Here is a 14,807-nt window from a genome sequence, read left to right as displayed (position 1 = left end):
AGGGACGAGGTTGATTCTTTTCTTTTCTTTCTTTGTTTTTTTCAGCTTTCCATGTGATGGCTGAAAGAACAATGATCACTGTAATAACTAGGTACACAAGTCCCACTTGCCTCCAAACCCCACATTTCTGCTCAACACAATGAGTCAGACATGTGAAAAGAGGTGGGAGAAGTCTTTAGGGAAAGATGGAAGGGAAAAAAGAAACCGAAAGATCAAGATCACAGCCTCCCGCCTTGGGGAAGGTCACACAGCTCCACTGCTGTAACGGGGGAATATCCCTCGCACGGTGAACTAGATACTCACTCTTGCAACAAGCTTACATTCTAACTCGAACGGTTAGTTACTTAAGAGTGTGCAGACAGCCAGACGCCCATTAACTCTGCCAGGGTGATGCTCGCGCTGAAGCCAAGCTGGTTATCAACTCGGCCTGAACTCTCGCACAGACAGTGGCCGCTTCCTGAGACAGTTTAATTCCTCTGGATTAGAGCGGTAAATCTCAGACACGTGTACCGGCCATGGCGGCAGCGGCGTGAAAGTGAGTGCTTGGATTTTCAAGCCCATTATTAGCTCACTCGTGTGGATTTACTACGTTAGTCACACACAGCATGGCCTGGTGAACGGCTTGTTTTTGGACACAAGCTGGAAGAACCAAGTGAGCATTGCTTGATGCCTGCAGGATTTTATTCACTCTCTAGACAGCAGAATATACTGTAAGCAGAGGCGGAGTGTGGGTCAGTCTCAGTACAGAGGGGGCGGAGCATTCTCGAAGGGTCCTTATGATAGTAATTTTACCATTTAAACAATACCTCATGCTACCATCAAACAACACACTAATGCTCACTTTTATTGAGCCAAGCAAACCTATATATGCTTCAGAAAGCAGAATAAAGTCACAAACTTGTTCTGAAGAACACACACACCACACCCACACCCACACACATACACCCTTACAGGTGACAATCTCAGAGTGTCCGCTGTCCATGGTGCTGAAAACTCAGATGAAAACTCACTGGCTAAATTTGTACCATCTTTGATACAGCTTAAATATAAAATGAACACAGCTGGTCTAAAATTACACAATCTATTCAGATGGATATAGACACACCTATCTATATCTTATGGACTTCACGTACTATATATTAGAAAAAAAATAGACTCTGCAGTCTCTTATAGTTGAGAGCAACACAAGGCACATTCAAATGGGCAGGTGTTTAAGACCACAGCATTCTGATAAAGATAATATTTTTGAAGGTTTCACTGACTCACCAATGACTCCGATGTTAGGTTTTGGGTAGTACCGCTAGCGGCTAGCATAGTGTTTAGCATACTGTTTAACTTCCCTCCAAAGAGTTCAGATCAAGTGCAAAAGAAAAAACTTGTTCATGCCGCACAGCCAATCAGCGCTGGCTTACAGCTCTGATGCATTCATGGACAGTCGTAATATAAGAATTGGCAAATTGGAGCCCACAATCATATGCATAAACCTTCTCGCACACACTGCACATTTTATTATAAGAATTTATTTACGAGTAAATGTGAACACATCACATGAAACGGGGCCCTATGACCTTGTGGGCCCTGGGACGACCGCCCCCTTGCCCCCACTCTGGCTCGGCTACAGACTGTAAGCATTTCAAAATAAAAGAACAAACTCAAATTGGTGGTTTCTTTCCATTTCAGTCCAACTCAGTGACACTAAAATGATAATTTCTGAACCCTGAAACACCGTTTCCATGTTCGCCGATTCATATTCATGGAGCCATTACTGTGCATAACGTGAAGCTGTCCGACTGTACAAAATAAAGGGTGCGTCATAATAAACATGCAGAAAAATCAATACAGGGCAACTGTTGTGTCGTTAATGAGCAAAAACCTCAGTTTCAAGTTAAAATCCTTCAGTACTGCTAGATTGATGTGAATTTTTCTTACATTTGTGGTTCAACTCCAGTTTCATCAAGTTATAAACACTTTATCTTTCCATTTGCTATTTTAATATCTTGAATTGTCTTCTAGTTTTATCACTAGTGTGTGGCTCTGTCCCCCAACCCAAGTGACAAAAATGTCTCGGTTACACAGATCAAGAAAATTCCTGTTATGGAATTTTGAAACTGATGAAGTGGACATACTCCTGAACCTGAAGAGGGTCTTTCATTAATTCAGTTGTCTTTTCTCCTCATGCATCCTTATTTGGACCTCTGATACTACAAGAAGGGCATCTTGAGAGAAACAATTTTAATTATAAGCTTAATTTGCATTTTGCCATAATTTTTTATGCCGTTTAATTCACTCCATTTGATCCTTTGTCTTAGTATAATGCTCTTTTGTTATTCTCATATTCTGTCAGACATGCACAAACATCTCAAATGAAACATCTGCAAATCACACTTTCAGAAAAAAGGAAGAGAAGACAGTTTGATATGCATCAGACATCAGCAGCAACCTCTTGAGCTTTCATGATCACTTCAACACTCAGTTCAACGATTTGCCCTGAGCAAATATATTCATCCCATCAACCTGCTCAGTTGTGCCATGGGTGTCTCGCACAATTAAACTCAAGTAGGCAAACAATGGCGCGAGGGCACGTGGGGTCTGAACGCGGCCACGCCGTATCTTGATGTCAGCTCTCTCGCTGCACATAACGGTGGAGGAGGGCCAGGCTGCGCAAACAAAACAAGCAATTGAGATCACAATGGACGCCCTTCCCCGTCCACGGCCTCCACACGCTCTGCACAGCTGACAGCCCCCGTGTCCCCCGACACTCTGCTCTCTGTCGCCTGCCAGCTTTTTGTTTTCCTGTTTATTCAACTGCCGCATCGATCCAGCACTTTTCCAGAGAGAGAAATTTTATCCTCGTGAATATTTTTGCCCTACTCATCAACATGAACCGCTTTGATTACATAAAGTGTGTTGAAATATATATACAGTGAAAATGTATCCATTGTAAACAGCTTGCAACATCAGAAAACTTTATTTTTAATCCATTACATAAGAATTTTGGAGAGATCTAGAGCTGATAAAAGCATGAATCTGAGCGGAGCTGTGAGTCTTCTTGGTTGGATGGTGACACTGCTCTGCTGTCAGACGGGGCTCTATGCTAATGACGGTACAGAACAATAGGTGGCAGTTCAGATTTCATGGCTGTTGACCCAAATGATGGCATTTAATCCAGACTTCACCCTAAAAAACTGCTCAAGCCCAACAGTCGCATGAAGCCCCCAGTGTGTGGCCTTGCCTGCAGCTAGTCGGGATGAGAAACAATCTCGTTAATCTGCCTGTTAACTACCAGCATGCTGCACTCCTGCCAGGAGGATATGCAAATAACAGGATGATATTGACTTGAATATGATAACAGGGTGAGAAGAATTTAGACAGCTCAATGAAAGAAAAACCCTTTAACTGTTGGCACAAGATAGCGAAGCAGCACGACCCCATTAACACATGAACTGCAGGATCTGGGTTGGTTTAGGGTATTGGGGCCAGCAGGCCATCATCATTAGGAGCGCGTCATTTGAGACGATGCCAGAGTGCATCAGTGTCACGCAACGCAACATCCATCTCCCATTTATATGTGTATGCCCCAAAACCCAGATACCCACAAGCCATTTCATCTCACCGCTACATCGAAGGCTCCTTCTCCTGCCAAGTGTTTGCGATTTTCACCAGGCAATGTGGGGAATATTTAATCTGACAGAAAAGACAAGATTGAGCTTGCATTGCATTTTTTCATGCTGAAGGTGGTTAGTTTGTCGTCTGGCTGGTACCCGCCTCCACAAGTCTGAGATGTGCAAATCTGTTCTCAAATGTTCTCTGCTACCTCCAAACTGTGGAAAGAACCTGATGATTATTACTGCTGCATTTACTGCCAAAACATTGGTGGAGTGTTAAAGAAAGACAGTCTCCATATTGCTGCTTTAGGTTTTAAATATCATGTTATCGTTTTTTTCAAAAGGGCAAAACTCCAGAGAAAATGTCTTTGTTATTAGTGTATACTCAGCTGCGGCAAAAGTCCTTCACCCATGAAAAGTATTTAAAAAGTGGATGATGACCTGTTTTTTACAAACCATCATCCGTGAGAAATCTAAAACGAAGTTGTGCAAATTTTGGCAAAGACTCATGGGAGTTGTCCCTGACTGGCAGCCTGCTGCTCTCGCACAGCGTGGCATCAAATTCTTTGTGCCCTCATAAAAATGAGCAGTGCTGAGGCCTACAAGTGACCTTCAAGTTTTGATACGCACACTGCATGCAGGAGCACAAATGTTTCTTTAAAAGCCTCCCTCTGCTACATTCACAGGATCAGCTGGGAGGCAGAAAACTCAAACCTGACCTGGACCCAACAAATTATGTAACACTGAACAGCATGAACTTGAAAAACATTAAGCAACTACATCTTTCATTTATCATTGAAAACACAGTTTATCCGATCAATCACTGCAGCGATGCGTGCAAAAACAACAAAAAAGCTCATTACGAGATCGTCCCATTATCAGCACGGATTCCCATTTCCTCTCCCATCCATCAGATGGCTGCACTGTGTCCACAGAGGCTCTTAAAGATCTCAGGCAAAGGAGCATTTCAGTCCTCACAGACAGGCAGTCTAAATGACCCGGGTTTGTTTCCAGCCTCTGGTTAATAGGCAGGCAGACTGTCATTCTGATAACATCACTGAGGGAGGAAGACAAACAAATTTGGGGATTTTACATCAAATTTCATGTGCATTGATGTTCTTGAGAATATATTGGCTTTATGAGGAACGAATGGCAGCTTCATCTTTAAACTCTCTCAATGAAAATTAAAAAAAAAAAAAAAACTCTTTTCCTTACTTACATTATCCTCAAAATGTATGAATTCATTCATCCACCTTCTTTACTGCTTCATCAAACTATGGGCTGCGGAGCGCTTCAGCCAGTCCCAGCTGGATATGAAGGCTGAACGCAGGTTACACCCTGGACAGGTCGCCAGTCTATCACACAGAGACACACATTCACATCTACAGGAAAATTATTAGAGTCATCAATTTCCCTCAAACACATGGATGGTTGGGGGGGGGGGGGGGGGGGGGGGGGGGGGGGGGGGACAGTAGACCTTACAACAAAATCCTATGCACTGAGAGAGAAAATGCAAACTTCAGACAAACATGCCTTCAAGCCCAGAATCAAACAAGCAATATCGAGAGTTAATAACTACCGCCTCACCGAGCAGTCCTTGAGGTGTCTGTTAAAAGTGCAAAACCAGCTGGGCGCACAGTAACGTTTTAAATAAACTATAATAAAGGGATTTCATTTTGGATGGCTGTCTGAGGAAAAGAGAAGGCAGGGACGAAACAGACTTGCTCAAACTAACAGCTGTGAGAGCAATGAAGAGTGAACTGAAACTATGGTCTGAATTTTCCAAAGCAAATAAAATTAAATTAAAAAAAAAAAAAAAACTACTTCAAACCATGTAATAAATGCAAAAGTGTGTTTTAGCCTCAACCTACAAGGTGTTAATCGATTATTAATTCAAACCACCACCTGAGCACTACTGAATGAAGAACACTAAAGAGGAACATCAATAATGTTTTAATAGCTGCAGCACACATTAACTGTCTTGTCTCACTGATGGTGTGTGTGCGGGTCTCACGGGGCTCAGAGCTGTGTCAAGTAAAAAGCCGGTGGGGGGGGCAAAAATTGCGGACTGCATCCAGTTTGTCCAAATTACAGAGGTGTAGCAAAAAAGGTCACCGGGCGGTCAGTACAATGTGCTGCAATATCTGTTATAAAAGAGCAAGTATTGATGTCTGGCCACGGCAGCCAGGGGTGTCTGTGACTAAGTGTTTCCAGCCACAGTGGATAAACAAGCCCACATGCAATGATGCATTTCACTTTGGCCTCAAAACTCTGTGTTTCATTCACTCAGGGAGATTCATATTTCCATACTAACACCTTATTTCAATATTCTGTAGGAAGGCTGAATGTAAGGTATCTTATGTATGTGTAGATTGGAAAGCGAGTGTCTGTCAGCTGCTCTGCACAGTGGGACAAGTGGGCAGGTGGTGAGAGGGGGGGGTGGAGAACAGGCACTGGCTAACAAAGCTGGGGATTTGGAAACAAGCTCCACAGCAGTTCAGCCCACCTCGCGTCTTCCATCTCGCCCCATCTTCCCTTTATTCTTGCCAACACACTTGACAGCTGACCACATGTCTGACTGAATGTGACAAGGTGCAGCCAGTTACCCTGTACTCAACCCACGGATCGATATCTGCTCATTTTTCATAACTGTCGCAGTCCGACAGGGTGACATTCACCCTCAGCTCACTCTGATCGGGCCGCAATGCATAAAGGAGGCAAGAGTCACAGTTTGAACTTGTGTTTACACCGTCTTTGCGTGTGGCCACTCCGATCGGGTGACCTGCTCCCTGCTATCACACTCTCTCCAGTTACCTGTGAAGACCAACATTACAGACACTCCTCTGAATGATTTATAACAAAACAGTGAACTCATCTGAAAAGACAGAGAAACGGTTACAAATCATATTTATACAAACTGTGAAAATCTGTATTACTCACTATTGGCCACTGTTCTGTTGAATTGCAGGCTTTACAACTGCTAAAATCTATCTACACTTGGGCCTTTCTTGTCATACCCTTGGAACCACTAGCCAATTTTATCAAAAAAAAAAATAAAAATCTACAGCTACTCGACTGTCCCACTAATCATTGAATAGAGGATTAAACAATGACAATCTTCTTTCCTCGCCGCCTGGTCAGCATTCAGATGGAAAACAGGGTTTTCTCTCAAAAGTGGCAGCTGATTCTGTTGGTCCTGATAAACCAAGATCCACAATTAACATTCAGTCTGAAGAGCAGCTTTGACTCAAGGAAAGAGAGAGTGGACAGAGAGGTATTGTGCAGCACACTCACTCACAAGTAAACACCCACAAACACACACACCCACAAACACACCTGACAGCTGCACTTTAACCCTTCCTTCAAGCTTATAGGTCTAATTATGTGGTGGTGCCAGGGAACTCGGTGGGGGTGCCTGTGTGTGTGTGTGTGTGTGTGTGTGTGTGTGTGTGTGTGTCTCTGTGGGAGGGGCTGTAACGCCTGCAGACCGGGTGGCTGGGACCTCTGATTTGATTTTGGAGGAGCAGATGGTAGGTTGCTGCTGGAAGGCATTTGGAGTGTGTGTGTGTGTGTGTGTGTGTGTGTGTGTGTGTGTGTGTGTGTGTGTGTGTGTGTGTGTGTGTGTAGGAGAGAGAGAGAGAGAATGGCTCAGAAGTCCTTTTTATAGAATCTGCGGGGGTTTTACAAACTAGAAAGCTAACTTGATTCTCACATAAAGAGCTAATGCACACTTGCCAGTTTATTAGGTACACCTGGCTCAAAATGCATCTTAAACTCCTTCAAATGAGCTTTAATGCTGTGATTTCTGAACAAAAAGAAGATATAACCATAAATATAGCCTAATGGTAGCAACGTAAATATTAAAATAATCACATTTAAACAGTCCGCAAATAACTGACAGCTTTTTAAATGTTGCATGGTTTCTTCGCAAATAAAATAATGGTACCTATGTAACTTACATAATTACCAATAAAAGAAAAAAAAACAAAAAGAAAATCTGAAACTTGAAGAATCAATAACAAATGAATTACCCCAACAAAAGCTTCAGAAACCATTGAGAGATACATGGCTGTGAATGTCACAACTGATTTTTAGAAAAAAAGCTGCAAGCTTTAGAAATGAAGCTCTACAAGCTGTCATTATGGCCACCGTTCAACTGCAATGATATAATTACTTGTGCCAAAGTGGTACCATCACTCCCAAGTGAAAACCTAAAGACATTCATTTCAACACAAGTTATCAGAACTCAGAAATAATACTGTATTGTTGAAAAAACCCTATTTATTCCTGACAAACAAAACAGCCTCAGTATGTTGAAGGAAGCTCTATTTGGCTGTAACTAAATATACTTTTCTTACAACGGGCGATATATTATCAGGTTTCCTGCTCTGGTGTACAGATCAGGTTGCATGCATAATAGATTACACCCTTAAATTAATCTGATTACATCCTCAATTCAATTCTGAAATAAACCAGTAGAGTGAATAGAATGAGACAATTTGAAGGAAGTAAAAATGTTGAAGTACTGAATCAGGCAGAAGATACTTTCTAATGTCCAACTGCTACTGATGTTTCTATAAATTAAGAATCAATCAACTCATTTTACTGTGTGAAACAGGCTGCTGAAGATAAAATGTTCACACCAGTTATTGAGAATTAAGCATTTGCCAACCTGAAATAAAATCAAACATGTCCTATCTGAAGTTTCTCACAGCTCACGTAACAGAAAAGTGATCATCTTGTCTGAATGTTGATTTGATTCACTGGCTGACACTGACTCATCTCAATGCTATGTGCACCAGTTTTGAAGAGATGAGCCTCTTCATCTTGTTGTCGTAGCCTCAAACATCAAATACTGCAACACCGATCATGTTAATGGATCTTAAACTGCTTTATCCAAATACATACGAGTATTTCATAACACCTTGCAGCTCAGTCATAAACTAAAGAGATTTTCTGTGCATATTCAGTATGGAACCGCATTCCAGCAGAGATCTAAAGTCATTTTTCAAAGATTAAATTAAAGCTGCAGAGGAAACCCATTGGAAGTTCTGGCTGATGTGATAAATGTAAAAATCCTTGTGGCGAGTACAGAAGCTAAATGACAGACTTGTCAGCATGACTTGAGTAATGTCTCATCCGTACTGTGCAATCCCCTAAAACTATAACCTCTGCAAGTGAATCTAAATGACTTCTAATCTAAATCACAAAAAATAAGCTATTAGGGAAAGACATTTTTCTACAGCTCATTGAATTCACTGGGACAGGAATGCTGCTGTTGTTGTTTTCATGGTGGCGGTTGAACTGGCTGTGATCCACGTTTGGACCTAATAAAAGAACACTGCAGCTGACTAAAAAGCCAAACAGGCCAGAGTTACTGCGTGGTTTGAATTTGTTCCTGAATGTGTTGCTTGTTGCTCCATTTACAACCGACTGCAGGAGCTATGAGGGTGAGTAATGATGAATAACGCCGTCCTCCTTCTGACCGCGGGACACTTCCTCAGTGGATTAATGGCATGAACAGCAAGAGAGGCGGCCGTGGCTCTGGTGGAGGAACGGGTTGTCCTACAACGTCCCTATGAGCAGTTTGATCCCCATCTTTAAAGTGTTCTCAGGAAAGAAACTCTACCCCAAGCTGCTTGCACTGGTGTGGGAGCACCTTGCAAGGAAGAAATTATGTAAAACACTGCTGAAAGTACAAAGAATGTGCTATACAAGTGTCCATTCACTATTTAAGGAATGAACATCTTACCCTAAGCAGAACACTGGAGTGCCTGTTGTACACGCAAAACAAATTACACAATAAAAACCTCTAAAGTCATAAGATATTTGGGCATTCACACATTTGTTTGTTTCATAGCTTTTAAGGTTTGATATTTAGCACTGCTGAAAGACACTCAGCCACACTCACACACATTTTCCTTACCTTTCATAATCATGGAAAAGAGGGAAAAAATGCACTTTCATGAACTGAAACACCTGTCAGCAGGTTGAAGTAAACTAGAAAACATTGTTTGGCACATTGAATGTTGGAAAAACAAATAAAAGGAGAAATGCTGCCTGGGATAAGGAAACCACAGCAGTTAATGCTCAGAGGAAAGATCAACAGAAGGAAAAAAGGAGGTTTGACATTAAAGTCCTCCTGTCTCTGGTTCCAATACAGTTCCAATAAACAACAGTATAACATCATTCTATATCTCAAAGCTTCTTTCACAGCCATTCACACAACACACAAAATGTCTTTTTCTATCGAGACAAAATTATTAATTCAGCAATTTTAGTTAAAGCAAACATAGGACATATGCTGCGTTTGGACCTATTGTGAATTTCTTCATCCTTTTTATTTGTAGTTTCACTTTTCTACCACTATATTTTGTGTGAACGCCTGGTCGGATTTGTACAGAAATTTTTCACACGTTCCAAAGCACAAATCCAAATTGATAAATCCCACACTTTGCCTGGAAATGCTTGTACGTACTCAAGTACGCACATATCTGTGCATTCAAACGGTTGATAAATGAGGCCCCGGGTCTCTTCTAATGGCTTTAATGACCTGAACACCATGAATGATTGGTCAAAGCATCAACTCTCAACATGAGCAGCAGTGCAGCTTTAACGCCTACATAACAAGTACTAAAGCGAGCAAATGTTCAGAAGGTCTAATGATACATTCCTGCTGGCTACATGGAGCATAAAATGCCTGCAAAGAACAGCTGCTCTGCACAGCTGATCTACTTGGAATCCACTATGAGATGGAAATAGAGACACATCCAGGTTTAATGTGAGAGATATGGAACTGAACTCATCACTGAATAACAAGTTTCTCACAAGTAGTAGTAAAGTGTACAGCTGTGAAGTTCAAAGTTATATAGAGATAATTCATTTAGGTACCAAAATGTCAAACAGTTCAGTGTCTGGCAGTGTGTAATGTCATGTTTGCCAATACTGAGGGAGACAGAGTGCAACATTATCCACCACAGGAAGCATCGTGTAAATAAATGCACAAATGTTTTGGCTACCGTTGTATAATCCTAACAAGTCACCGAGGTTGAACAGCGCTGGCCTGACAGAGGGGACGCTGTGTCAGCTCCGCCAGAGGTGATAAGGATCACAATTCTCATGAGTCGCATGTCTGGACTGTCCAGCCCAGAAAGATTCCTGTCAGCTTACACAAAACAAACATCAGCTGTTTTGGTTGTCAGACAATTTTCAGTTCAAGACTTTCAAACTTCTCACCAAACCACTGTCAAAGCTTTATGGAATTTTCAACCAGTGGAAGTATGTGCCTTGATAATTATGATTACGGTATCCTGCTTTTAATCTACATCCAACTTTCAAAAAAGCAGTCATAAGAGTACCGCTTTTCTTATCAATAGCACAAACTTCAGGAAAAGTATGAAGATGATAACCAGGTACTTGCTCTCTTTCTAAACCCTTCCAGTCAGATAAGCTTGAGAGAAATCATTTACTGATGTAGCTAAAATAAGATTCCTCCACACAGGTTACTGAAAAAGCAATTGATTTCAAATAGTAGTAGTTATCACCTCTTAAAGTAGCTGTTCCCTTCATTTCGTACCAATTGGCAGAATTTATGGACTACTGACGAGAAGAAAAACAAAAGCAACAAAACAGCTGACATAAACAAGAAATATGTAGAGGCAGATAGCTCTTAAAAAGTTAAATCAAGGTTTATTTCCAGCACATAATACATTCCTGTGGATATAGAATGATGTTAATGTTTGACAGGGAAACATATTTCTTCTCCTGTCAAGAGGGATGAGTTAGTGCAGGATAAATGAGGTACTCCTCCAGTAAACAGGAGTTTCTTGAAATTGTTAACATCAGAAAAGTGTTGCACAACTTTAAAGTTAACACAGTGTGGAAACGATCAAAAAGCTGATTATCATCAAAAAAACATCAAGTTATTATGTCAATAATAATAATAACCTTGGACATGTACCAGATGAGACACTACTATAAATCAGTTCGATGAGGAGCCCCATGTGTTCTGCCTCATCTCATCTGTGCACACCAGGCACCCCTCATTGTAAATTTCAGACAGGAACATTAATATGTAAGTGTCCCAGATGGGAAGGATTACGGCACAAACCGTCTCACATGGCACAATAAGGATGGACGAGGAAGGCGGATGCGAAACTGACGGATCTGGCAAAAGACCTGAAGTCTAAAATGTATTCATTAGTGCTTTGTTGAAAGAACCACAGCGTATAATTACGTGCTGAAGATTAAATGAACTGTAATTACCTGGACTGCTGACACAGCTGAAACCTATAAATCACTGGTTTTCAGAGATAAGCTGAGCTTTGCAGTTCCATATGGTTCTAATAGACACATCGTCCAGTCTGATCTCATTGAAAACAACATGTTCAGCTCACTCAAACTGTTCAATTCAGCAACGTTGGCGAGTGAGATCATTTCACCCTGTGTTTTTCTTGACTGTAACAGATACAGCGATCGAGGTTTCAGACTGAAATGTTATTCAACCAGAATCTGCCCCACGTACCTGCTTTCCTTCCAAAGTGTAGAGTCGCCTCACAGCTCCCGAGTCCAACTTGATGGCGTCGGTGATGTCCGTGAGCACCTGATCGAAGGAGTGAGCCGTTTTCTTATTGAGCAGGATCCGAACTGCCTTGCGAGGCTTGACGCCGCTGCGGATGACCGTGACGAGCTTGGGTTTGATGAAGTCCTTAGATTCGCGGTGCAGCTCACTTTTCAGCGGGGTGAGGGAGGTGAGGGAGCGCGACGTGCCAGTTTTGCTGCCCACCGACCAGTTGGGGTTCACGTTCTTCATGTAGTCCACACGGCGGAAGGGTTCGTTAGAGGCACACACATAACTCTCTCCTGAGGGAAGAAATAAGACATGTGAGGTATTCGGTCAAAAAAACATCTTTTTTCTCTATTCTGACCTAAAATTCTGTGAAAAAGTTTGAGCTCATTTGAAACTATAGATGATCGATTTAATTAGTAAAGCATGAGTAGACAGAAGTAGGCAATAAGATCTGAATCTACTAAACTATCGGAAGTTTCTTCAAGATGCTTGGAACAAACTACAAATCATGGAGAAAATGAAGTTTTCATTGAAAAAGAAAATGTGGAGCTGTTTTGCACAGGACATGACGATTACAGTTATTTAAAAGTTATTTGTTATGTTTATTTTTAAATCATATGTGCTTGACGGACTTGAGCTTTGCACAGCACTGCCTGACATAATGTAGAGAAAACATGTACAGAATAGGAAGCAATCCGAACATACATTTTGAGCTGAACTGATGCACGTACAAGGCACACCTTATAAACTGCTCCCACATCTTATAAATCAAATCAGACGAACAACAAAGAGCTAACATTCTCCACTGGAAACAAAAACGTGCATTGAGAGGCAGTGTAACACTGTCCTCTCTCCCTCTCAGCTGTTGAGCTGCTGCACTGGCCGTCCTCCAGAGTGAGGCATTTTATTTTATCTGCCTGCATTCCATCTGAACACATTAGCACGCAAACGTTTCCCCCTTAAGTCATGTGACAAGAAGAGCGGCTCTCTGGGTCAACGACAACCACGGCACGGATGTCCGGAGATCGTTTTGAAGGCCGGCCACTAGACCCGCGTTGCCTTTTTATGAGTGAGAGTGGGAACATGATAGATAGTTTCTCTACATTCCTCACAGAACTATTTTAGTGTCCACAATTCTTGCTCAGAGGCAACTTGCACTTAGTTCATAATTACTGTTCTTGACTTGTCACAAACTGTGTTTTAGCAAAAATGAACTGTCATTCTGACATTTTCAGAGATACAAGATCATAACCACAGAGGTTAGCTCAGCTTTGAGAATGAAAACACCGAAAGAACTGACAGGATGAAAATATATATATATAACTTTTCAAAATGACGTATTTCCAGTTCTGAGCAAAATGCCATAAAGACAGTGTCCTGCTGGGTGTTTAGACTTTGATCATTTGGCTACATATTTGCATCAATATAGCTGGTTGATTTGTTTCAGTCAACTTTGTTACATTCAAACTCTACTTAGAGAAGTGGCTGTCCAGTGTGTAGAAATGATATCTCATTCAGAGCATTTTGTATTATATCTCTTAAGAATACAGAACTTAATTTACTTACTACATAAGGGAATGCCATTGTGGTACAATAGCTTGGTCGCCAGCTAATTTACTGAACCCACCATAAAATTTGAATTTCTGGATGTGTGTCAAGACAAACGAAGAGCGTTTCAGCGTAAGAAGGCCAAATGAGACGACGTGTCCCAAAGTAGCAGGTTTTATTAGGCTTGCAATTAACCGAAGGCTAATTAAAAGGCTGAGTTACAGTCGGGAGGACGGAGCCATGTCTGCACTCTAAAACAAAATATAGCTGAGGGTGTCACTCATCTGAGGGGGAGACAGAACACTGACATGCTCTCAGATGGTGACTGGTGACGGTTCTATTCCCTCATGTCCCTAAGTGATGTGATATGGGCCTCAGCCACGCGCCACTGGCTGTTGTCCTCATGTGGACAACAGATGAGGTCAACATTAACAAGGTAGCAGATTTTACTGTAATGGTAACACAGCTGTCACCAGGTTGAAAGCTAAACTCAGCCAGTCAACACAGATCCACTGCATGAATGTTGAAACTTCATAAGATTACAATACAGAGATGTTCTAATAAGACAATAAGTTGATCATATTTTACACTGCTGGTGTTTGAAGGGCTCACTGATAAATCAAGTAGATTGTTAAGATAATACATTTAGCCAAACAGATGTCATTGCTGTGGGTCTTAACTCTGACATCAATCCCCTTTTATTAGGTACTCAAACAGAGCACCAAACATTTCGGCCTGATTTCACTACATCACAGACAAGCACGGCTTCATCGTTACAATATAATGAGGATCCAGCTCAGCTTTAGCCCGGAGGTAAACTCCATGACCCTCCACAAATTAGACATTTAAAAATGTTTGACGGCTGAGTGCCTTCTAAACCTGGAATTATTAAACATTTAAGATCATTAAATTTAACACAGGTAAAATTCTCAGATCACTGTGTAACAAAGAGAAATCTTTAGAATTCAGAGGATTAAAGAGCCAAAAAAAAATCAAACTCATGTCCAAAGGACACTTTAATTTTAAAAGTTGGTGTTTGATACAGATTTGTAGTTTGATTGTTGCCGCCAAAGTTTCTGGTCACG

At 41.5% G+C, this 14,807-nt stretch overlaps 1 protein-coding gene across 3 annotated transcripts in view; it reads right to left on the bottom strand.

Moving 5' to 3' along the window:
• The window catches only part of dclk2a (doublecortin-like kinase 2a), a 39,550-nt gene that overhangs the window by 21,572 nt on the left and 3,171 nt on the right, over positions 1 to 14,807 (bottom strand). For all 3 annotated transcript variants that reach the window (XM_030093835.1, XM_030093836.1, XM_030093837.1), the window contains exon 2: positions 12,130 to 12,467. In XM_030093835.1, coding sequence (XP_029949695.1) covers positions 12,130 to 12,467 — 338 coding nt within the window. The remainder of the gene's footprint in view (positions 1 to 12,129; positions 12,468 to 14,807) is intronic.

Source organism: Salarias fasciatus, chromosome 6 (genome assembly GCF_902148845.1).
Source record: "Salarias fasciatus chromosome 6, fSalaFa1.1, whole genome shotgun sequence".
NCBI lineage: Eukaryota > Metazoa > Chordata > Actinopteri > Blenniiformes > Blenniidae > Salarias > Salarias fasciatus.
The sequence above is the reverse complement of the archived record's forward strand: the minus strand, read 5'-3'. Positions and strand labels throughout refer to the sequence as shown.